Source organism: Urocitellus parryii, chromosome 1 (genome assembly GCF_045843805.1).
Source record: "Urocitellus parryii isolate mUroPar1 chromosome 1, mUroPar1.hap1, whole genome shotgun sequence".
NCBI lineage: Eukaryota > Metazoa > Chordata > Mammalia > Rodentia > Sciuridae > Urocitellus > Urocitellus parryii.
The window spans coordinates 266,518,901-266,543,988 of NC_135531.1; the positions used below are offsets into that span (position 1 = coordinate 266,518,901).

At 55.3% G+C, this 25,088-nt stretch overlaps 2 protein-coding genes across 5 annotated transcripts; one reads left to right on the plus strand and one right to left on the minus strand.

The window, feature by feature from the left end:
* Positions 1-778: 778 nt before the first annotated feature.
* Obsl1 (obscurin like cytoskeletal adaptor 1) lies at positions 779-20,512 on the minus strand. Of its 4 annotated transcripts, XM_026390414.2 has the most exons (21): positions 19,185-20,512; positions 17,443-17,712; positions 17,102-17,353; positions 16,655-16,957; positions 16,173-16,469; positions 14,483-14,755; positions 12,656-12,928; positions 11,801-12,073; positions 8,732-9,004; positions 7,803-8,078; positions 7,442-7,729; positions 6,981-7,256; positions 6,172-6,441; positions 5,782-6,054; positions 4,512-4,778; positions 3,611-3,723; positions 2,931-3,087; positions 2,602-2,763; positions 2,200-2,304; positions 1,622-1,891; positions 779-895 (listed from the first exon to the last, which is right to left on the minus strand). In XM_026390414.2, the coding sequence occupies exons 1-21, from the start codon at positions 20,194-20,196 to the stop codon at positions 888-890; spliced, it is 5,691 nt and encodes a 1,896-aa protein (XP_026246199.2). In that variant the 5' UTR covers positions 20,197-20,512; the 3' UTR covers positions 779-887. The 4 variants fall into 4 exon arrangements, with proteins under 4 accessions (XP_026246199.2, XP_026246202.2, XP_026246200.2 ...); XM_026390417.2 differs by lacking the exon at positions 7,803-8,078; XM_026390415.2 differs by lacking the exon at positions 6,981-7,256 and having other exon boundaries at positions 19,185-20,511.
* Positions 20,513-21,165: 653 nt separating this feature from the next.
* Inha (inhibin subunit alpha) lies at positions 21,166-24,741 on the plus strand. The gene is made up of 2 exons (XM_026390419.2): positions 21,166-21,541; positions 23,772-24,741. The coding sequence occupies exons 1-2, from the start codon at positions 21,271-21,273 to the stop codon at positions 24,602-24,604; spliced, it is 1,104 nt and encodes a 367-aa protein (XP_026246204.2). The 5' UTR covers positions 21,166-21,270; the 3' UTR covers positions 24,605-24,741.
* Positions 24,742-25,088: the final 347 nt, after the last annotated feature.

Here is a 25,088-nt window from a genome sequence, read left to right on the forward strand (position 1 = left end):
TCGCCTCCCTGGAGAGGACTGGCCTGGCCACTAGAAGGAAGATCTATCTCAGGCTAAGCCTGGCCTGAGGGGAAAGTCCCCTCCCAAGCTCCCAAGGGATTCCTGGGGGACTCGGGGTGTGAGCCCCACTGGGGTGTGCTCAGGGTTGTGAGTGTGTCACCCATGTATGTGTGTGTGTGAGGCGGTAGGCTTGGAGGGGACATTGGGACCCTTGCCTTAGATTTCTGATTGGTAGGGCTTCTCTAGGGCTGGCCCCACTTCCTCTCCTACTGCTGGGGTCCCATGGACCACTCTCCTGCATGTCTACACGAAGGAGGCCATCTTCTCCCTCATCACTCCGCCTCCCAACCACTCATCTAAGGTTCCTGTCCTTGTCTACAGGGCAGACTACAGCGCCCTTCACCCTGGTCCTCTGGCCTCTGCAAAGCCATGTGCCTGAGGGCAGTGTCAGGGGATGGGGGTGGGGGTGGTGCTCTGGGCTGGGTTGGGAGGGTGGAGGAAGAGGGGCTTAAATGCACGGTGCATGTCTGGTGTCTGTCATGCCACCCTGGACACCTCATGCTTCTGTCTCTCCCCACCCCGCCCTGTTTTACAATCTTTTATAAATGTGCCAAACTGCATGGCCTCTGCCAGGAGTGGTGGTCTTCAGTGGCTGGCACTTCTGTGGGCCAAGCTGGAAGCACTGCAGCCTTGGGCCCTGTGCCACTTACTACAGGGGCTGCAGGCAAGGTCTGTCCTCCTATGGCACACAGAGAGGCAAGAAAATGAGCTACAGCACTTTTATTGTTTCCCAACACCTCTGGTTCCCATCACCCCACCCAGCCCTGTGTAAGGGCACATGCTTTTCAAGCTGTCCGAGGGCACCTGCCTTGCCTGGTTGGGTCCTGCTAGTCACCTGCAGAGGAATGACACCGAGTGGGGCTGGGGGAGAAGAGGCTGCCTTCCTCCTCCCTGGCAGAGCCTGGGCACCCACCCAGGGACAGCTGGACCCCCGCCTGTGCCCCACCCTTTCACAGCCTCTGTGGAGGTTGTCATGGGGGCAGGGAGGTGGGGTCATTGAGGGTGGGGCAGAGCAGGGCATGTACAGGGAATGCAGGAATTTGGGTTAGACTGGCAAGGCATCTCCTACATAGCAGAGGAGGAAATGAAGCTAGCTTGGGAGCCCTCTGTTGATGTTGAACTTGCTTAGAGAGGCAAAAGCCAGCCCAGCAGAGAGCAGGAAGGGTGAGGTCAGTACAGCTTTTGGTGGGTAAGTGGGAAAAGAGAGGAACTGGTAAAAAAAAAAATGGGGTGTTCAGGAGAGCCAAACAGGGTCCAGAGGCAGGAGGGGGTAAAGAGAAGCCTGACAGAGGAGGAGTAGGAAGCTGGGGACACTGGCTCTGAACCAAGCCACTCTTGTTAAGGAATCAGGGCTCCCTCCCCTCGGTCCTGGGTGTGATCTATCGCACCCCTCCCCCACCTCCAGATCCAACACACCCCTGCTAAGAACCTTTCTCAAGTCCTGGAAAACCTTTCATAGGGTGTCTCAGCCCAGCAGCTCCAAAGCGCCCCCTCTTGCCTGGCCTGCCGGCCTGGTCCGAAGGCCTGCCCCTCTGACCTCTGCCCAGTGGGCTTTACTCACCCTCTACCAGCAGGCATGTGTTGGCACTGTCCTGGCCGGCCTGGCAGCAGTAAGTGCCCTGGTCCTCTGGTCTCACGTTATGGATAACCAGGCTGTGGGTGGGGCCGTGGCTGCGCATCTCATACTTGTCTCCTGGGCACAGCTCGACCCCCTCCCGCAACCAGCACACGTGGCCCCTGGAGCGGGACACGGTCACCTCCAGCACCGCCCGGCGGCCGGCAAGAACAGTCTTCTCGCGAGGGGGGCGGCGGCATATCTGGAGAGGCAATGCTGGGAGCGGGTGGCGGGGCGGGCAGGAGCTTAAGTTAATAGAAACACCCATGGCCCAGGAGGAGACACGCAGCATCCCTCCCCGTGGCTTCCACTCCAGGCATCAGCCCTTCGTGCCACAGTCCATTCCTCTGCATCCCCAATCCACAGTCTCTTCTACCCCAGGAAACGCGTTGCCCTCTGTGATCCGCCCCAAGAGCGCCCTCGAAGAGAGAGGGGAGGCAGCGTTACTGGGACCAGCCGCCAGTCCCTCAGTCCCAGAGCGGAGGTGATGCCCCCTTCCCTGTCGCCCCGCCTCAGTAGCTTACCCTCCACCTCCAGCAGAGCCAAGGACTGGGCGGGTCCCGCCTGGAAGCGGACTTCACCCGCGTCCTCGACTCGCAGCTCGCTCAGCACCAGAATGTGTTTCTTCCCTGGGGGTGATGGGGGGAGCTAGCAAGGCCGGATCCGCCTCTGGGGAGGGTTCAGGGGAGAGGGTGGGGATAGAGAAGGCCCGGGGTGGGTTCGGACTAGGAAGGTGTTCCTTGGGATGCGGAGCGGGAAGCGGAGCGAACCGGACTCAGAGCTGGGGGCGGAGAAAAGTCCTGGAAAGCCGGTTTGTCTGGTGGGGCGGGGCCTATTCGAGCTAGAGGCGGAGCTTATCGTGGTGGGCGGGTCTGTCTAACCTGGGGCGGGGCTGCAGGTCAGAGAGGGTAGAAAGGCGGACAGACCTTCCTGTCGGATGCGGACGCGGCCTTCGGGTTTTAGCGGGCGGCCTCTGAGCTCCCAGCGCCCGGTGGTCTCGGTCTCTGACACCGTACACTCGAACGTGGCGCCGTCGCCTTCGCGGGCGCGCACAGACTGGAGCTCGGAAAGCACCGACACTGTGCGCTCTGGGGCAGAGCGGGGCGGGAGGAGGGGTTGAGTGGAAGGGGAGGTGCCCGGCCACACCCACGCCACGCCCCCTCTCTGAGGCCCCCCGGGGTCGGCCCTGGGGAAAGAACAGTCAGCGGTCCCAGTGCCCGTCGAGCGCCCAGCCACCGCTCTGCCCTGTACACACCGCGCACGATCAGACGAACCGGCCCGGCCTGGGCCGTCCCCACCACACAGCTGTAGGTCCCGGCGTCCGAGGAACTGCAGCGCCGCAGCTGGAGAAGGCGGCGCGTCCCGAGGGCCTGGAGCCGGAGCCGGGGGCTGGGGGTGAGCGCGCGCCGGTCCTAGGGGCGGAGTTGCAGAGTCGGGCCGAGCTCACCTGGGTACTGGAAACCGCGGCTCTGGAGGGCGGCGCCCTCTGTCGTTGCCAAGTAGTCTGGAGGCGAGTTTACTTGTGCCCAAGTTCCCAAGCTAGGGTCGGGCTTCACCAAGAGCCTCTTTGAAAGGTGTAACCCTTTAGAGACATTAGGGCCCAGAAGGGGCACCACAGGTTCAGGAAACCAGATCACATGGGGAATGTGCGGGGATTCTAGAATTAGGTAAATCTGGATTCTATTATGGCTCTAGCCCTTTTGTCTGCCTTTGGGCAAGTAAATTCATCTCCTTAGCTCAGTTTCTCCCTAGGCAACAAACACTGGAAAAAAGGCCTACCCCTGAGGTTTTAAAAAGTAAAGGTTTTGAAGACTAAAGGCCTCAATGTAATGTCAATCTTAGTGCAGTGCCAGGCACACTCAGTGGGTATTAGTTGTTTCCGTTATCGTTATTGTGGTTATGCAGACAAGGTTTGCACTTGGGCTGGGCTCTGACCTTCTCCCAGGTAACATCAGCCAAGGCCTGGGAAAGCTCGCACTCGAATGTAGCTGTGTCTCCCTCTGTCACCTCTAGGTCCTGTGGCCCCTGCACAATGGTCACTGGGACCTCTGAGTGGGAAAGGGAGGACAGTGCACAAGGATCATGGGTAAGGGCAAGATGACCCAGCTTTCAGGGACAAAGAGGACACATGTGGGCATAAGGGGTCAGTGTCCAGCACAAATTGATGAGTGAAGGCCACTGAGTGGGGGACATGCAGGTGCAGGTAGTTTAAGGGGGATGCTGGTCATTGGGGGCACAGCAGAGTGATAGGGTCAATGGGTGAGAGTTACTAGCTGGAAGACACAATTTAAGGTGGTCAGTAGGGGACATGGCTGGGAGATAGAGGGGATTGGAGGAGACTGGAACAGAGGTGTCCATGAATTCACCTATAGGCATGGTTAGTGGGGGAGTCCATGCTTGGCTGAGTTGGATAGCAGCAGACACTGGGCAGTGGAGGACCCTATAGTAATCTATGTGTGGTCAGTGGGGAACACATTGGTCTGGAAGCAAAAAATGGGGGCTTTCCAGCAAGGTTGCTAGTGGAATCACCCTTAGGTACAGTCAGCAGATCAGAGGAATTGAGTGGCCTCAGGCAGAAGGGCCTCAGGAGACAGGTGTGATCAGTGGGGCTATTTTCAGGCAGGCAGACAACAGGGACCACACTGGCATGGCCATGCTCAAGGTGGGGAGCTCAGCTCACTGGCTGGGGCAGTGGGGCCACACGGGAATGGAAGGAGCAGAGGAGTCACACTGTACAAGGTAGGTCGGTGAGGGCCACACGGGGACAGGCAGGGTCAGTGGAGGCCACACAGGTAGTAAGTAGGATCAGAGGTCACACGCAGGCGATCAGCCGCACCTCTCACAGTGAGTCTGGCAGCACAGCGCAGGGAATCCACCGTGAAGGAGACACAGCCCGAGTCTGCCAGGCCCAGGCCACTGAGTGCCAGACGGTGAGTGTGGCCCTCCGCATGAATGTGGCACTTGGGCCCCGGCTGCAGCCGGACTCCACCCCGGGCCCACTCCCCAATCACACCCTCCTGGGACAGCCGCAGCTGGAAGGTGGCGTTGCCCCCCTCGATGACTGTCACATCTTCCAGAGGCTGCAGGACTCTCAGCTGCCGCGCTGGTATGGGGAGATGGGGATGGGATGGACGCCAGCTCCAGATCTGGGCAGGGGCCACAGAGGCTTACTCACCCCTTGGCTCTACCCACAGTCTCCAGCACCCAATCTGCGGCTCTGGCTACAGACTCAAGAATGGGGATGGGGACAAGAAGGGAGCACAACTGGCTGGACATGGGGGAGGGGAGCATACTGGGTTTAGGAAAGGAGGACACTGGAATCTGGTGAGGTGTGGTTAAGAGGGTTGAGGAGTCTGGGTGAGGAATGCTGTGATACTAGAAAGAGCAGGAGATTTGAAGTCAGATCCACTGGGACTGGAACCTAGCTCTGCCAAGTTTGTGTACTGTGTGGTCTCAGGCAAACTGCTTGACTTCTCTGGGCCCCAGTTTCTCCAATTGTACAAGATGAATAACATTGAAACATGAATTTATTGTGATGATTGAATTAGAAGAGAACATTATCACCAACAATAACCATTCACTAAGCTCTGGGTGAGCATTTCTTATGTTATCTCAGTTAATGTTCTTAAAGACCCTAAAGATAGAGTTCAGCCCCCCTTTTCAGGAGATTTGGCTCAGAGAAATTAAGTAACTTGAGTGAAGTCACACAGCTAATAGAGCTCCAGCTGAGGTTAAGGAGTGGAAAGTGCTATTTGTCAGCCACCCCAGGTTCTTAAATGGGCATGTGTGTCCCTGGGGCATGTGACTAAGTTAAACACAGAGAATCTTTTTGAAATATAATATTTATGTGTATAGCAAAGCCACCTTGGGTATATGAAATGGAATGCAAAAGCCATATGGGCTTCTGAGGTAAATAGAAAACGTTAGAAAAAAGAAGTTTTGCTTTGGGCAAGCTGCTTCAGTTTGCACCCCTGGACTAGGATGGCCAGGGCCGACTTTCCTCAGCGGCAAGGGGCACTTTGGTGGGGGTCTCAGGGGCTCTAGGACGGCCAGCAGAGGCAGCGTCATGGGGTGGGTGATGCATTAGGAGAGGACGGGGCACTCACGCCTCACACTGAGCCTGGCCAGGGTGCGATCGTGGTGGCTCTCGCAGCCGTAGGTGCCCTGGTCGGCGAGCACGACGCCGTGGATGAAGAGGCGGTGGACGTGGCCGTCCTGGGCCAGGGCCAGGCGGGAGTCGAGCGGGAGGGGCTCCCCGCCTCGCAGCCAGCGAACGGCCCCCGCGGCGCCCACCCGGCCGGTCTCCACCTCCAGGCACACGTCCTGGCCTTCCTGGGCGCGCACGTCCTGCAGCCGCCGCAGGAACAGCAGCTCCGTCTCTGCGGGGCAGAAGAGGGGCGGCCATGGAGCAGCTGGGGCCCGAGGCTGGGGCCTCGCTGGGTCCCTCCCCAGGCAGGAGCAGCAGGCTGCTGGGGCCAGGGCAGGGGGACACAAACCTCGGACATGCAGCCGGGCACTTGTGACGGTGCTCCCCGCCCGTGCAGTCACTGTCCCGGAGTCCTCGAGCTTGCAGCCTCGCACAGTCAGGGAGTGGCTTGAGCCGCTCCGGGCTATCTCCAGCTGGGGCCCTGGAGTGACGACGGCCCCATTGCGTAGCCAGGTGACTTCTGCATCTGGCGGTGAGACTTCGCACTGGAACGTGGCGTCGTCGCCCTCGTGGACCGTTAATGGCGTCAGCTCAGAGAGAAGCTTCACTGGAGGTGGCTCTGGAGGGCGGTGGGGCAGTGAGCTGGCTGGGGTTTCCCCTCCTCTCCTTTCACCCCTGCCTCCCCTCCCCACTAGTCAGCACATCTTTGCTGAGGACCTATTGTGTTGGTCAGGGTTGGCCCAGAGGGCAGGCGTCAGCTCCCTGCCACTCACTCCTTTTAGCCAGGTCCTCTCAATCCCAGCCTGGTGCCTGCCCCCACTCTAGAGTAATAATAAATCACCTACCATGGATCGATCGTATTGATAGCATTAACTGTCACAGCAACCCTAGAGGACAAGCACTCCCCCTAGTTGAAGAGCTGGGGCTCAGAGAGGTTGAGCTACTTGGCTCAACACAATGGGGGAGCAGAGGTGGGTTGACTCCAGAGCCGCTGCTCTTGGCCACCAGGGAGCCCTGTGTCCTCTCCAAGCTAACGGTCACGCACACACTGGTGGGCGCAGAGGCCTCGAGGTGGGGTGGGACATGAAAAGGGTCCAAAATAACAGGAAGTGGTCCTTGGGTTGCCAGGGCCAAAAAGCGTGAGGGGTACACTGTTACCTTCCACGCTGACGAGGAAGATGCGGCTGTCCTGGGGTACGTCGCACAGGTATTCCCCAGCGTCCCCGCTCCGTGCCCCCCGCACCCGCAGCACCTGCCTGGCCCCGGCCTGCTCCAGCTGTACCCGCCCCTGGCTCGCCAGTCGCTCCCCGTCCTTGTACCAACGCGCAGGGCCCCCCGGCCCGGAGAGGTGCACCACCAGCTCCAGGTCCCCGCCTGGGGTGCTTCGAACCCTCGTCTGGGCCGCCTCAGGGGTCACCACCCGCACAGGGGGCTCTGTGGGGTCAGAGCTGGGGGTCACCGGGAAGGAGAGGCTCTAGGGCAGTAAGAAGGGGAGAGGGAGGCATGATGGGAAAGGAGCAACGGGTGGGCACGGGGTGGACGAGGGGTGCTAGCAGAGCAGGAGGCCCATGCATTTTGGGATGCTTGCTACTCAGGTTTTTTGCCCACGTTCCACTCACCAGCCACCTGGACGGTGAAGCTGAGGCTTGGGGCCTCTGGGGCAGTCCCGGTCTGGCAGGTGTAGACACCTGCATGGGTTAGGTCTGCAGCCCGGATGCAGAGGACACGGCGGGGACCCTCGGCTTGGAGCTCTAGGCCCTGGCCCTCCTGCACAGGCCTCCCGTTGTGGCTCCAGAACACAGGGGCACTAGCCCGGGACAGCTCACAACTCAGCAGCACTGGCTCCCCAGGGGCCACACAGAGTGGGCTGGGGGCTGCCTCTGGAGCAAGGAACTGCACAGGAAGCTCTGCACAAAGAGAGAAGAGGATGAGCCCCCGTCCGCCTCTCCTCCCTGCCCCAGGATGGCTGGGAGCACCCACCAGCGAGGCTGACGTTGAAGGTGACGGCCTCATCGCGGGTCTCACACACATACTCCCCGGCATCCTCAGGCTGGGCATGGGGCAGGGTGAGGATGCGGGCAGGCCCCTCAGCACCCAGCTGCAGGGCATCTGAGACTTCCACCTCCAGGCCGTCCTTGTACCAGCGCACCTGGGACCCCGCAGGGGCCACCTCACAGCGCAGCTCCACGCGCCCTGGAGCTCCAAACTGCAGATCCAGAGAACGGGCTGCTGGATGCACGATCCTCTCTGGTGGGGCTGGTGGGTGAGCGGAGGTAGGGGCATGGGGCTCAGCCAGTGGGCTTCTCCCTGCCTTGCCCACCAGAAAATAAGCCCTCTCCACTTGCAGCACAACCCAGGGGGCACTTGCTGTGTGCCAGACACTGTGCTGAGCACCTGCAGCTCATTCCTTAGCTACTCTGGACCACTGCACTGTATAGATGAGGATCTGAGGTCTCCACAGAGGAAAGTGACTTGTCCAGTGTCCCACAGACAGAAGATGTAGATGGATCCACACCCAGAACCAACCTCAACATACCCCCTCCTTCTTCCCCCCTCACTTCCCTCTCCTTCCCCTACTTTGCCTCTGGTATATTTAGCACCACCTGTTTGTGTGCCCTCACTAGAATGTAAGATAGGAGGTTTTGTCTCATTGGTTCAGCACCTAGAACAGTGCCAAGCACATAGTAGCCACTCAGTAAATATTTATTGACTGACTGAATGAATGAATGAATGGTTCTAACTGCTGGGATTCCTTTCACCACACCTGCAGTCCCTTCTCAACTTGACTTTGGAGAGCAGGGCTCTGAGAATGAGGAGGCTGGGGAGTCCCTAAGATACAAGAATTCAGGATAGTTGAGTGTATCTATCCCTTAGTTCCTACTGCCCTGGGTGCCCCAGAATCTGCTCACCTGTGACAGTGACCGTGAAGAAGGCTGAGTCATCTCCAACATCGCACACAAACTCGCCTCCGTCCGCAGGCTGGGCAGCGGGCAGCACCAGGCGGCGGTAGCGGCCATCACTCTCCAGAACCAAGGCCTCGCTCTCCTCCACCTCCAGGCCATCCTTGTACCAGCGCACTGGGGCGTCCTCTCGAGACAGCTCACACATCAGCACCACACACTCCAAGCTCACGGCGATCAAGGTCACCTCATCCCGAGGGTATATGATCCTCACGGGGGGTTCTGCAAAGTGGGGCAACCACAGGCTGTCGGCCTCCCTGGAGGTATCTGGCAGCATGAAGCCCTCTTGCCCATATGATAATAAGAATAATGAGTAGAATAATAAAAAACAATAGGTCCAGGATCTGCTCTTGTAATCTCTGGCACCAGAGAAGTTCCAGAATTCATAAGGATTTGGATTTTAGAAATGGTGTATTTCTCATATACCACATATCCTCAGCCTCTGCTGGGGGCCTCTCCCCATAACCAACCACATCAACATTTCTGCAATGTAACATGTATTCACCTTCAGTAGGATATATGAAAAGATATATTCATATCTTATAAATGCAAATATACAAATACACTTACTCTAATGGATAATTAAAGAGTATAAATGGATTCACAGCAATTAAATTCAGGATTCACTGAAATGAGTTTGCATACCAAACTTACAGAAAGCCTTTAGTTTTTAAGAGTTTTTTTAATTTTTTTTTTTTTTTTTTTTTTTTTTTAGAATTTTGAATAAGAGGTGGTGGATCTGAAATACAAACACTTTTATACTACCTCCTAAGATTCCAGGAACAGTCCTTAGCACATTACACTTTAAACCTCACAGCGTGAGGTTTCCATTTCCCAGATGAGGGAACTAAGGTGCAGAGTGATAAAGCAATTTTCTTAAACTCATAGCTGGTTACAGGTACTCAAAGGCATAAGGAAGAAGCACCATTTGTTCAAGGGAGGCACACACTCTGCAGGCAGCTATGGGGATTCCACACCTGGGCTTGAAGGAACTAAGTAACACTTTTTGCATTTGTGCATGATAGTTGCCAACACCTAAGAGTTCTCAGGGTTGCTACGTGCTAATCCTGAGAGCTCATCTCCAAGTGCTGGTGACTCCTCCACTGAAAGGAAGCCATTTCACTATTGGAAGTGACCAGTGCAATGAGACGAAGCCTATTCACATCCCTTAGCGCCCTTGTTCCCTCAGGATCTTCAAGTCGGCATGATTTTAGTGCCTTTTGCCCCCTTGTGGCAGGGGTGGGGAACTGCTAGCTTCCGGGCGTGGTGTGCGCATGGGCAGTCGTATCCAAAGCGCGGACCAGCCCTCGGCCTCCATAGGGACTGCTGGCTGGAGCTCAGGCAACCCACCTTCCTACGTGGGCTTGCTTACAGAGACTGGAGGATGCAGGCTGGTTGTCCGGGGCCCATGGAGGCCAGTAGATAGCAGAGGGTGGCTGCCTGTGGGGTGCAGGACGTGATGGGGGCAGTGGTTGTAAGGGCGGGGTGCAGTAATGAGACCTGAACAGCCCTGGGACTTGAACTTGGTGTGCGACTTGATTCACTTTGGCCTGGAGCTGAGGTGGTGTTTGTGTGAATAGCCTGGTGTTTTGTGGGAAGCCCAAGTGCAGGCTGAAATTAGGGTGGCTGTGGCCATTATATTTGGCCAGGGCCGGGGAAAGGAGAGAGTGAAAGTGAATGGACATAGGCTAGAACGCCTGCACAAGGCCTCACTGGCACTGTGGGCTTGGTGTGCCATGCTCAGCTGACTGGGGTGCAGGGAGCAGGGCGCCCTAAGCAGCTCAGCTGGGCTAGGCATGGCTCCTAGGACATGGCAAGGGACAGGGGAACAGGACAGTACCAGCAGTGGGATGGTCTCTCCAGGGCAGCCATCTTCTGTCACCTACAGCTTCCTAAACATCACCACCCTCCACACATGCACACTGGAATTGGCGCTGTGAGCTGCAGCCCAAAGTCTCCTGCATGGAACCAGTATGACTTCCACAGTTATCCTGTGTTTTTCTTGTCTAGATTGTTCTCTGCCCACCCCCATCCCCACTCAACTCTCCTATCAGTTCTAAAGACCCTGCTTGCTGCCCTTACCGGGCGAGTAGCTTGTAACCTTGGGATTCCTATGGCGACCCTGGGCTACCCGCTCTCTGACATGTCTGGCTTTCCTGCCAGGCTGTGCATGCCAGGAGGTCAGACTCAGTTTTCTAAGAGGTGCTAAATGTTGGGAGCCCAGCCCAGGACTGGCCCTATGTGTGGAGTGGCGACTTCCTCCAAGGCCCTCCTTGCCTCTCCTCTCTGCTCTCAAGCCCTCTTCCCTCACCGCACTTATCACAAGGTGTCGCTGTATGTTTATTTGCGTGTTTATTGGTTTAACACAGGGGTCGCAAATGCAAATGCCCACAAGGGCCAGGAACCTTAGGTCAGGGGCTGAAGCGGTCTGGGGAGAGGCAAAAAGGAATGGCAGGGAGGGTGGGCAGAGGAATGGGGGCCCCGGTACTATGGGGCTATTCAGCACCAGCAGATCGTCGCCAAGGGGGGAAGCGGGACCAGAGCCGCCGGGTCTTCGGCCTTTTCAAGAGGACGCATAACTCCGGATTGTTATTTGAACTGTCCTGACTTTGGTAAGACTCTGCAGGCCAAACAAAACACACCTGTGGGCTGCCCAGGGTCCCAGGGACTGCCCGTTTGCGACCCCTGGTTAACAGCTGCCTCCCCAGCTAGACTGGCAGCTCCCCAAGGACAGGGACTGTATCTGTATCACTCACCAATTACTCCTGGCACCTGGCCCAGAGACAGTGCTTAATCAATGAGCTGGTGGAATACAACTAGTCCTGGCCTTGTACTGGGGAAGGGCCTGTTCACTGGAATGGGGCATCCTGGGCTCTTCCCTGCAGGGACCCTGGTGCATGCACCCGCGCCCAGGCCTTCCTCCTCCCATGTGCACACAAGCAACAGGACATTCAGCCATTTCCCCCATGGGTCAGGACTGTTCTCTGGTCACTCTGGGGAGTTGGGGTGGACCCACACCTGTGACTGTGACAGTGAAGGAGGCAGATTCGTCATCAATTTCACACAAGTACTCGCCGGAGTCCTCAAGCTGGACAGCAGGTAGCACCAGGCGGCGGACAGTGTCCTCCTTCTGCAGAAGCAGCGCTGGGCTCTCTACCACCTCCTCACCATCCTTGGTCCAGCGCACCTCAGCCCAGGGCCGGCACAGCTCACAGGTCAGTACCACGCGCTCCAGGCGCACAGCTGCTACATACACTTTGCCGCTGGGGTACACAATCCATGAGGAGACATCTGGGGAACAGGGACAGCCACCAATGCGCATGAGGGGCTGGGGCAGCTGTGCCTGCTGCCCTCCCTGATCCAAGCCTCTTCCCTATGTCCTGGAAAGCAGACCATGTGTTGAACAAGAAGGACTTTTAGCTGTAAGCAGCTAGAGACACATGGTCCCCCAAAGATAGCTGTCATGGTCAGGGGGACAAAAGTGCAGTTACCAAAACATTCCAGGCTTTGGTGTACAAACTCCGTATTCCTGGGTTGGGACAGGGCTGTATGAAGGGTGGAATGGGGAATGGGGGAGAGGAGGGTCGGGCCTCCAGGTAGAGCTGGGGTCACCTGCAGGGCTCTGGGATCTTTTGACCTTCTTGTTCCTGAGACCCCTGGCCCTGCAGTATAGTTACTGTCCCCAAAGATTCCCCTTGGTGGGGTCTCCAGGACAATGGAGAAGGCAGGGCTTTCCTGGTGACAGGTAGCCAGGACCAATGTGATCGTGACAACACACTTCCAGACTATGGCTAGGCCCTGGTGGAGAACGGGAGGGAGTCTGATCAGCAAGATACAGGAGTATGACAGCTGCTGCTGCTGCTGGTCCCCCACCTGTGATGGTGACAGTGAAGTAAGCACGCTCCTCTCCAGCGACACACTGAAACTCGCCCCCGTCAGGGGGCTGGGCGGCAGGCAGCACCAGGCGATGATGGGGTCCCTCATTCTCCAGTACCACGAAGTCACTCTCCTCCACCTCCTGCCCATCCTTGTACCAGCGCACGGGGGCGTCCTCTCGGTCCACCTCACAGGTCAGCATGACACACTCAGAGGTTATGGCATGTACAAACACATGCTCTTGGGGGTCCACGATATGCACTGGGGGATCTGGGGTGGGGAAAAGAGATGGATCACACACACACACACACATAGGAGACAGGAGTCCAAACTGGTCTCATGTCAGGAGGTACTGTCTCTGCATGCAAAGACATTGAGAAGTGCTTAAAGCTACTGTGTAGGAGTTTCAGGGACAATGATATGGATTCTTGATAGCATGGCAGGCGAGGCCATGACAAAGATCATATGGCCCTTGAGAGATCTTTTGGTTCCCAGAGGATCAGAGGTAGCTGGGTGGGGACATGGAGGAAAAAAATCATAGAGTTCACACAGTGGTATCCACATTTGTCTAGGCAGGAGGGAGGTCATTGTCACAAGCCACACTGGCTGAGCTTGCTACTTCCTTCACAATAAAGTCCCCAGGAGGGGCAAGAGGAGGAGAGTGGCTTAACTGGTGGGAACTAGCTGCTCATATGGGTAGTACTATGTTTGATATGGTTGTGCCTTCAAAGTTCCATGTGCAAAGACTTGGTCCCAGGGTGGCACTTTTGGAGATGCTGTGGACCTATAGGAGGAGGTGCCAAGCAGGAGGTCATTGAGGGCATGCCCTTCAAGGGGCCTGTGGAACCCCAGCCTCTTCCTTTCCTTTGCTTTCTGGCCATGAGGTGAGCAGTTGGCCACTGTCACTAGCACTTCTAGCTGAGGCTCAAAGTAATGGGTCCCTGATCTTGGACTGGAACCTCCACCAACGTGAACCAAAATAAACCTTTTCTCTTTGTAAGTTAATTAAGTTAATAATTATAATTATTTGTTATAGTGACAAAAGGCTAACAGTAGTGAGTTCCCTGCCATGGGGGGGCACTCAGGCAGGGGCCACAGGATCTCCTGGCAATGGTGTTGAGAACAGGATTTCCCGTTGGCGGGGAGGATGAGCAGGACGAGTGCTCCCATACTGCCCTCCCTGAGAGCTGGCTTGGTTAACAGAGGACCCCAGGTCCTGGATGTTCTTGCTCTGGAGAGCCCAGGAGGCCTGGACATGTGCATTTATAATAAGCCTCCAGGGTGCTCCTGAAGCGGTTGGACCATGGATTGTCTGGTGAGAACCACTGGACCAGGCACTCGACACTTCTGTATGATCTGACCACCTGGAGTAGTAAGCAGAGGCTAGTCCTGGGTGTGGTGTATGGTGTTTGCTGGCTACATATGGGGTAAACCACATCACCTCTTTGAGCCTCAGCCCCTTTATGTGAACTGGAATTGTATTACCCCTCATCTAGATGTGAAAAATTGAACCAAACAGTAAATATTTGAAGTCCTACCATGGCACTAGGCTCAGAGTGAGATGCCCAGTAAATGTTACCTCCCATCTTTTTACTCTTAATTGCATTTGGTTCTTTCGCCTCATCCAGCAGAGGGTATGTGGGGGTCAAGTGTGCTAGAAGGTGATGAGAGGGTAAAGAAGCAAGTGCAGCTGATCTAAAATATGCACCCTGGCCACTAAGCCCTGCTTCTAAGGGAACCCCAAGCGGACAGACCAGGGGGAAAGGCTTGCCCTGCCCCAGAATTGGCCTCAGCTGGAGGAGCCCAGGCCAGTAGGTTTCTGACCTTGGACAGTGACACTGAAGAAGGCTGAGACCCCTTCTGTTCTGCATTCAAACTCGCCGCTGTCTCGGACTTCAGCCTCAGGCAGGATTAGACGGTGTCTGCGCCCATCCATCTTCACCACCAGCGACTCGCTCTCCTCCACTTTCTGCCCATCTTTGTACCAGGTTGCTGGGAAGTCTACTCTCGAGAGCTCACAGGTCAGCACCACCCGCTCCGAGGTCGTGAAGGTCAGTGACACCTTGTCTTGGGGGCTCAGGATGTGCACTGGGCTCTCTGCATGGGGACAAATAGCCACACTCAGTTTCCTCAGCAAGCTGTGCCTCAGATCAGCATCCCTCTCACTGTGCGCATGAACATCTGGGAGGAGAGCTGCCATTTGTGTATTTATTGGGGTTTAAAAATATAAGTTTGAATTTTTGTGTGGTTATGATTTAAATGGATATGATTTGAATGGGAGACCCAAAGGTTCATGGCAGCTTGGTGGCACTGGGACTTTACAGAGATAGAGCCTATCGAGAGGAAATTAGGTCACTGGGAGCATCATCCTTGGAAGAGATCAATGTTGTTCTCACATGACCCCAGTTAGGTCTTGCGAGTGGCTTGTTACAAAGCAAGGCCATCTATTCACTTGTCATCCTCCACACACTGCCATCTCGTGACTCAGTCAAGAGGGCTCTCCCCAGAGACTAAGGAGATGATGCCGCCCAATCTTTCTGCCTTCAAAATGGTCAGTGAAGCAAAGCTCTTTTCTTTCTAAAGTAGCCAGCATCTGGTTCTATTAGGGCAACAGAAAACCAACTACCAAAGGCTGATATACTCACTCTTTAGAGCAGTGATTTGAGGATTCCTAGAGAGCCTGCCCCAAAGGCAGATTCTAGAAGTCTGAGTTTGCAGGGGCCAGGGAGTCTGCATTATCAACCAGCCCTCCAGGCGATTCTGAGGTGCTGGATCCTGGCTGCTGTTCATTTCTCCCCTGCTCTCAGCTTGCTGGCTGGTAGCTGGCCCTCTTGAGGCCCAAACTTGGGCACTGCTCATTTCTTGATTGGTCTAACAAACTCCAGTAATGGTGAGATGGCAAACACTAGAGTGTTCCTTGAATTCTCAGTCACTCTACTCTAACTGTCCTCCTCAGGGATGCCTCATCCTCTCTCCTTCCCTGTCTCAACAGGGGGCATAGGGGGATTCTAGAGCCAAACTACTTGGGTTCATAATCCAACACCACCATTCAGTAGCTCTGTGATGCTGAACAAGTTATTTAACTTCTCTGTGCTTCAGCTGTCTCACTTATAAAATGGGGATGACAAAAGAGACTATCTCATAGGGTTGTTAAGAGGATAGTGTTAATTAATGTCAAGGGATTCGGACTGGCCCTGGCACATAGGGAGACTGCTATGATGGAGCAGGAAGCAGTCAGGAACTAAAGGTCAGGGTCCATGCCTTCCAAATGATATGACAAAAGTGACAGATTTCTATAAAGCATAAAACACTCTGGAGAATTGGGATGTGATGCTATAGAGAAAATGAATGCCCTGTATGTTGCACACAGGTTGAAATTGGCCTATTGGCCTCTGACCTCTCAATATGAGCTTCTTAGCCTGTGAGAAAGGGGAACAGTATTTGCTGTATTTGGCCAACAGGACTTCCGTGTCTTGACCCTGTCTGCCCTTTGGGGGGCCCCGCCAGCACCAACCTTGGATGGTGAGGGCAGCTGAGTCCTGTACACCAGGGCAGCTGAAGCCAACCAGGGCCCCACTGTCCTCGTGCTTGACGGCTTGCAGGATGAGTCTGTGCTGCAGACCCTTCTGTTCCATTCGGTACCTCAGGGCCCCAGGCTCCACCTGGCCCTCTGGCTTGTTAACCTTGAGTTCTTCCCCATTAAGGAACCAGGTCCCCTGGATGATGGTGGACAGATCAAGGGAGAAGACAGCATCTTCCCCATCGTATACCTGCACATCCTCCAGACCTGCCACCAGGCGAGCTGTGGGCACTGAGGTAGGACAGAGTATGACCATCAGAACCAGAAGGGGACAGAGTGAAGAAACCAGAAAGCAGAGGGCTGGGCTGGCAGTCCCTGAGGACAGGGACTGAGGGCTGGGAGAGAGCGAAGGGGTGATGGGAGGACATGACTTGGGGTACAGCCACTAACAGGCAGGGTCTAGCAGGATGACTCACCAAGGTGAGCAGAACCATGGAACACGACGTGGGGACTGCGGCCATGTTCGCTAACTGTGCAGACGCGGAAACGGTAGTCACCCTCCGAGGGCACACAGTCGCCTGGCACCTCCACGGCTCCAGCTTTCTCAATGCTGAAGCACTGGATCCAGTCTTCAGAGCCCACCTCCTGCCGCTCCAGGCGGTAGATAAAGGGGGTCTCAGGAGGTGGCTCAGGAGGCTTCCAGGTCAGTAGGACCGTGTTCTTGTGGCCCTTGAACATCTCAGCCAGCACCGGAGGTCCTGGAGGATTGTGCTTGACACCTGAGACAAGGGCAGGGTTTGCACTCAATCTTGCTCAAGCCTCCCACAGCCCTACGTCTTTGAATATACTTTGCTGACCCAGGCTCTGGTGTCTGGTCACCCTCCCACCCTGGCCTTCCTGGGCAGAGGCCTTCATGTCCTCACATTTGACTCTGAGCAGAGTGGTGGTACGGGAGTTGCCTAGGCTGAAGGTGACCTCGCCAGCTTCTTCTCGGGTGACCCCTGGAAGGACCAGGGCGTGCATGTGACCAGAACTGCTCTGGCAGGTGGCTGGCAGCTCCTCCCCATCACGGCTCCAGCGCCCCTCAACCCCGGCCTCTCGCGTCTCCACCAGCAGCACGGCGTTCTCTCCCTCCAGCACATCAAGCTTCCGGGGCAGCCTCTTCAGTATGGGCCCTGAGATGTGCACGGCAAGCCATCAGCCCAGGGCTAGGCACCTGCCGGCCACAGCCTCAGCCTCAGCCTCTTCCCACTGGCCAGCTGACCTTTAACTGTGACATTGGCCACTGTGCGCACCCGGCCTCTCATCTCGCACAGGTAGACACCATCATCATCTGCCTTCAGCCTGTGGATGATGAGGCGCCTGACGGTGCCCTCTTCAATCTGTTCATACTTGCGGCAGGGCAGCAGCCGCTGGTCCTCTCGGAACCAGGCTGTGGGAATGCGGGAGTTGGGCACTTTACACTCCAGCACGGCAATCCCATGCTCCCGGCCCTCCACATCCTGCAGGGGCCTCGTGAAGCGGAGGCGGGGCTCTGCGGAGAGGGGAGAGACAAGAGAAGGCTCTGGAGAGAGGCCAGCCCGGGAAGCGGGCTCCTGAACATACATGAGATCTCGTTCTTTGCTCTTTCCCCAGAGACAGCAGGCATATGGAATCATAAAATCATAAATTATAAGAAGGGAGGTCAAACGATGGCCTTCTCATCTGACCCTGACACTTGCTAGCCACATCACCTTGAGCAAGACCTGTGCCTCAGTTCCCTTATTTGTAAAGTGAGAAAAGCAAGGGGAGAAGTTAGATCTCAGGTCAGTGATTTTCAAACTGATCCCTTAGGCTTCTCAGAGGCACCTCACAAATTCTGCCAGGGTCCGAGTCGAATTTCATTATTAAGGTATTCTAACCATTTTCAAAAATATAGTAAAAAGAAAGAAAGAAAAGTTAGGAAAGAGAAAATATAAAAAGACATATGATGCTGGAAAATACCAGCGGGTTAACTTGGGTTGCTGGAGAAGCTGGTTTTTATGGCACTCTGGGAAGTTCCTCTTGCCTTCCCTCTGGGCTTTTCTTTCTTGATGAAATTCCAATTCAGCACTGGCCTGGCAAGTTCTTGCACATAAAGCTGTACCAGTGAGACCACTGCTACAGCCCAGGTGCCACACGCTTGAGTGAGTGCCAGGCAGGGCTTGGAAGAATTTGTCAACATTTTTTTTTTTCCCAGCAGAAAGTTGAGTAATAACCAGTGAAGGTATAACCCCTCATGTTGTGATGAAATCCTATTATAGAGAACTTTAACTTCCAGTGTGAGCATGGGGTGTGTTTTTGTTTTGTATGAATTTTCTGTTTGTGAATAAGGTAAGCATTCATTAGATATTATTGGTGATTCAAGTTTGAAAAACAAATTTTCTCTCCTTCACCTTCCTCTTTTTTCAAACTTAAAAGAGCAGTTTAATGAAAGAATAGCCAAAAATTATGGGAATGAATAGTGAATGAATAGTTTCTCTACTTGATGTCAGCATCAGGGCCTTCCCCACAGGTTCAGAGATTAGACCCACTATGCATCCAGCCTCCACTCCAAATGTGTGCACTCAATACTGCAGTCCCTTGTTCTCACTGATTAACCTTGTAAGTTTAGACCTAGCCTTATTCGATTAGACAGATAAAAATGTTCCTTATATCTGTCTTACATATTGGAGTTACAAATGGGAATCCAGTTGAGGAAGGGCTAAGATAGCAAAGGTTGGAAACCACTGGAGAAGAGATCTAGGGTTCTCGCGGTTTGTGCATCAACCATTTCTTAGTGCCTTGGAATGGGCTAAGAAATTCCAGAGTGTCTTGGAAACCTACTAAATCAAATCTCTGAGGGGTTTGAAGCAGTCAGTTAGGAAACTGGTATTTAATGTTTCCGCCTGTCGCCCAGACTTGGGCACCAAGGGGAGCACGAGTAAGGAGGACCTCAGAGGGCGATGGAGGCCCCTCCCCAGCCCCAGAACGCTCAGAGGGCGCTACCTTTGACGTGCAGCTGCACAGCGCTGAGCGTTTGGCCAGCAGAGTTCCGCGCCGCGCAGACATAGAGCCCGCGGTCCTTGGCCTGGCAGTAGAGCACCTTGAGCACAAAGCCGCCATCGCGATCGCGGTACATGAGGCGGCGGCGGTCAGGAAGCAGGGGACGGCCCTCCCAGTGCCATTCGATCTCAGGCTCAGGCTTGCCCATCACGTAGCAGCGGAACTTGGCGTGCTTGCCCTCGTTCACCCAGAAGGTCTTGGGCGCGCACTTGAGAGGCTCCACCACCGGAGCGGGGGCCTCTTCGGGGTCCTCCGGCGGGCTCTCGGGGGGCTGGTGCACCTGGAGCAGCGCGCCGGCCTGCGCGTGGCCGTGCGCGTTGCGGGCGTGGCACACGTAGACGCCCGAGTCTGGCAGACGGGCCGCCAGGATGCGCAGCGCCAGGCTCGTCCCCGGGCCACCCGCGGCGCGGCCGGGCTCCAGCACGAAGTGACTGCTGTCCCACACCTCATCCAGGGCCATCCCATCCTTCTCCCAGTACAGCGTGGGTTCGGGGATGCCCCCCACCTGGCACGTCAGCACCACCTCCTCCCCCCGCAGCACCCACTGGGACCGGGGTCCCGTCAGGAACACGGGGGCGCCCTCCCCGCTTCTGGGAGGCGGCAGCGGGTGCTCGGCGGGTTGGGGCTCAGGCTCGGGGGCCGGCGGCTCCAGTACGGTGACCGCGGCCGCCGCGTAGGCCTCTCCGACCGCGTTACGAGCGCGGCACACGTAGACCCCGGCGTCGGTGGGCAGCGCGCCGCTCAGCAGCAGGCCATGCTCGGCGCCGTCCGCCGGGAAGCTCAGGCGCTCCGAGGCCGCCAGCTGCTGCCCGCCTTTCTCCCACACGACAGTGGGCGGCGGCTCCCCCAGGACCACGCATTTGAGCTCGGCCTCCGCGCCACTTACCACCCGCACGGGCCGCGGGAAGCGCAGGAAGCACGGGGGACTCCCCTGATCCCCTGAGCCTGCCTTCATCGCGGTGGCTGCGGATGGCCCGCCGCGGCGCGGGGGAAGGGCGGACGGCGGTGGCGCCGAGGCCGGGAGAGCAGCGCGAGTCCCGAAGGCTGGAGCGTTGGGGAACCGCGGAGCTCGCCCCAGTCCACCCCTTCCCGGCTCGCCTCCTTACCCTCGGCCTGGAGCAGCAGCTCTGGCGCGCGGCGGAGACTCCCCGGCCCGCAGCCCAGAGCTTAGGGGGCAGTCCTTCCTGTTTGCCTTTCCAGCGAGGGGCCCCGCAGCCTCCTCTGCCCGCGGCCTGGCTTCCTGCTCTCTTCCCAGCCCCCTCCCACGGCCTGGGCCTCTTTCCCCTCCTCCCTCCCACCTCCAGCCGCCAGGTCCCCAACTGCCCGCCAGGCTTGGGCCTGAGTGGCAGAGGCGCCTGCAGCTGCCAATCCCAAAAATATTCTCTGATGACACAGCTGGAGGACAAGGGCCCAGACTGGCTCCTCCAGGCTAAGTATAGAGCAGGCTGGACCACCTGCCCCCCACCCAAGCCCCAGTTCTAGTTGCAGCCCAACCCTTCGCTTAGGCTAGCCCAGCAGTTGCTTGGTTGAAGGGCTCTCAAAGGGGCTAAAGAAGCTGATGCATTCTGTCTTTCTGACAAAAGACACTTTCAGAAACTGGCCAAACCCAGCTCTCAGGCTGCTTCTGTCCCACCTGAGGTCACCTCTGTGCTGGGTGCTGAGATGTGAGACAGTGTGTGTGTGTGTGTGTGTGTGTGTGTGTGTGTGTGTAGGGGGAAGAGGTTTGTATGTGTGGGTCAGGTCACTCAGGGTGAACATCCTCCCCAGCCCCCTCTCCCACATTCTTGGCCCCAGTGGGAGATAAGGCTCAGGGCCACAGACCTCTGCGTCAGAGATAGGAGGTCTCAATGCCATGGGCAGGGGTGACTTGGGCTGCAGGGCGTGGGAAGGGCTGGGGAAGAGGGGTGAGAAGGATAGAAGAGGGCAGGTGGTGGGATGGGGAGAGGAGGTTGCAGAGGCCTTGGGCAGACCCTGATAGAGAGGACACAGGGCAGGGTGTGGGTTCCCCGTTGGCAGGGCCAGGTGAGCTATGGTACCTCAGCTGCCCCTGCTGCTGCTCTTGCTGTTAGCCCCGCAGGGTGGGCAGGGCTGCCATGGGCTGGAGCTGGACAGGGAACTTGTCCTGGCCAAGGTGAGGGCCCTGTTCTTGGATGCCTTGGGGCCCCCAGCAGTGATGGGGGAAGGTGGGAGTCCTGGAATCAGGCGGCTGCCCAGAAGACACGCTGTGGGGGGCTTCACACGCAGGGGCTCTGAGCCGGAGGAGGAGGATGTCTCCCAGGCCATCCTTTTTCCAGCCACAGGTAACAAGGGTGGGGAACCAGCAAGGTGACTTTGAGAAGCACCTGGTACTGCATGGGCTTGGGAGCAGGATGACCTGGGTTTGAATCCCAGCCCTGCCACTCAGCTGGCTTAGCATCAGTGGGTCAATTACTAAAGTCCCCTGAGCCTCTGTCTCCTCAATAATGCCCACTCTTAGGGTTGAGTGAGCTGGTGAGCTTATAGAGTGACTGGAACATGGGAGGCATCTAGAGGCAGAGCTCTCTGGGCTTGGGCTCTTCCTGCTATCTTTTCTCTTAACTCTGCCTCTGCTCCCTGCCCAAGCCTTGTTTCTTCAGCTCCAGGTAGCTGAGACTTGAAGAGAGATATCAGGGAGGCAGGAGGATTGATTAGTTGGGAAGCTAGTCTACCTTCTCTTGAGTTCCTGTCTCACTTCCATTTGTGTTTCCCCTCATTCTACTGACTGAATGAATAAAGCCCTCCTCTGGGTGTGCTTTCACCTCATCTGGCCCAACTTTCTCACGGAGGACCCTCTGCCTCCCTGGCTTCAGCCCACCTGCAGCATACTGGAGAAAAGTATGACTTTAGAATCAGGCAGAATTCCAGTATGGCCATTTAGATGTTGAAAAATCACTTCATCTCTCTAAGCCTCAGTTTCTTATCTGCAAAATGGATCAATTTTTATGAATTTATAATGAAAGAAGCTGTGTAATAGTATAGCCCCAACTGCCTGGGGCTGGCCCGTGATTATTTACTACCATCAATGTATGTGGGGGCAAAGATGCCAGCTGCTCTTTCTTGGGAAGGACAGCCCTCTATTCTGTTACATCCCTAGTCCTCCTCCTCTTCTTTTTCTTTCCTTTCTTCCTGTTATATGTGTGTGTGTGTGTGTGTATTAATCTTTTAAAAATGGAATTATTTTTAAAAACTTTTCATATAATGCTTCTGACACTCCCAGAGTTATAAAGAGTAATATAACAAAGTCTAACAATTCTAAATATTGGTGAAGGTAGAGAGTGATAGGGACTTTTCTTTTTTTTTTAATATTTATTTTTCAGTTTTCGGTGGACACAACATCTTTATTTTATTTTTATGTGGTGCTGAGGATCGAACCCAGCGCCCCATGCATGCCAGGCGAATGTGTTACCGCTTGTGCCACATCCCCAGCCCAACTTTTCTTTTCTTTTTTGATACTGGGGATTGAATTCAGGGGCACTTTATCATTGAGTTACTTCTCCAGATCCCAGTCCTTTTTATTTTGAGGCAGGGTCTTGTTAAGTTGCTCAGGCTGGCCTCGAACTTGGGATCCTCCTGGATCAGCCCCTTGAACTGCTGGAATTGCATGTGTGTGCCACTGTACCCAGCTGACAGAAACTCTTACACATTGCTCTGTGGAATATTAATTGAAAAACTACCTCAAAGAGAAGTTGGTGATGTTTTGTGTGTGTATGTGTATTTTTTTTTCTTTTTTTGCAGTACTGGGGATTAAACTCAGGACCTCATGCATGTGAAGCAAGCACTCTACAACTGAATTCTATACTCAACCCCTATATTGTATTTTTTTTCTTTCTGTCATATAATTTTGTTTCACTGAGGATGATCCACAATGGTCAGGGGGCATACTAGATTGAAATTCTCATATTTTGGTTCTATGCTTGGTCTTTCCTTTTTCTTGCTTTCTAAAACATTTATAAGGTGTGTATGTATGTGTGTATTTATTATATATAACCAAGTAATTTCAATCTAATTCTAGTTCTAATGTTGTTTAATATAGTCTAATATTGTTTTCCTTCTTTTTCTGAAATATCTCTGAGCCCAGAGGCCCTTTACCACTGAGCTACATCTCCAGCTCTTTTTATTATATATATATGTGTATATATATATATATATATATATTTTTTTTTTTTTTCGTTTTGAGATGGGATGTCCTTAAGTTGCTGAGGCTGGCTTCAACGGGGCAATCTTCTTGCCTCAGTCTCCTGAGTTGCTGGTATTACAGGACTGTGCCCCTGTACCAGCCCTGTTTTACATTTTTAAAATGCTTTAATAATTAAATGAAAAAATGGGGAGGCTATTTCAGTTCTCCCAAGACTTGGGAGAAGCCCCAGGTCTGAGAGGGCCCTCAGCAGAGTGTATGGCATAACATTACCACTGGTGAATGGCAGCCACATCTCTCCTGATGAGGCGGGGGGAGAAGGGTTCCAGGTCTTGCTGGTCAGGGCTGCCCTCTCTCTTTTCTACTGTCCCTTGCAGGTGCCAGCTGTGAGGACCAGCCAGCTGTTGGAGGGCTGGTCCAGGAGGCTGAGGAAGGTGTCTTCACGTATGTGTTCCGGCCTTCCCACCACACACGCAGCCGACAGGTGACTTCGGCCCAGCTGTGGTTCCATACGGGGTTAGACAAGAAGGACACAGTGGTCTCCAATAGCTCTGGGCCCCTGCTAAGCCTGCTGGTACTGTCGTCTGGGGGACCCACGGCTGTGCCCATGTCCTTGGGCCAGGCACCCTCTCGCTGGGCCGTATTGCATCTGGACACCTCTGCTCTCCCTCTGCTGACTCACCCTGTCCTGGTGTTACTGCTGCGATGTCCTCTCTGTTCCTGCTCAGCCCGGCCAGAGACCACACCTTTCCTGGTGGCCCATACTCGGGCCAGACCACCTAGTGGAGGGGAGAGAGCTCGGCGATCCACTCCCCCAATGCCCTGGCCTTGGTCTCCTGCAGCTCTGCGCCTGTTACAGAGGCCTCCAGAGGAACCTGCTGCCCATGCCTACTGCCACAGAGCTGCACTCAACATCTCCTTCCAGGAGCTGGGCTGGGACCGGTGGATCGTGCATCCTCCCAGCTTCATCTTTCACTACTGTCATGGTGGCTGTGGACTGCCCACTCCGCCAGACCTCCCCCTGCCAGTCCCTGGGGTTCCCCCTACCCCTGTCCAGCCCCTTTCTTTGGTGCCAGGGGCCCAGCCTTGCTGCGCTGCCCTCCCAGGAACCATGAGGCCCCTGCACGTCCGTACCACCTCAGATGGAGGTTACTCTTTCAAGTACGAGACAGTACCCAACCTTCTCACACAACACTGTGCTTGTATCTAAGGGGTTCCGCTTCCTTAGCCCAAAGCTGGTGACCAAACCCCTACCACTGTCAGCTGGGAGGAAGGGCAGAGTGCAGAAAATAAATGGTTCCCCCTTCCTCCTTTCTTCTACTTCTCTGCCAGAGGGATCCCTCCCCATTCCCCCCCCCCCCCCCGCTATGGGCAACATGTGATAATAAAGAACAGTGCATATGACTTGGCATGCAGTCTCAGGCTTCGCTGAATTGGTGTAGGGTAGGTTTGGGCCCCAACAGCATGGGATTGTAGGATTTCAAGTCACTTAGCCATACTTGACCTCACAGATCTTGGATCTAAGAGCTGCAATTGAGTGTGTTTCTGTTGGGAAGTTACAAAGGTGTCCCAAGCTCCTTGGAAGCCACTCTGGAGGCAGAATTGGCCCTCTTGCAAGCTGACATGTCAATCAGGCTGCCTGCCCTGCCACACCTAAAAGAAACTGCTATACTCAGTATCTCTATCCACTGTGG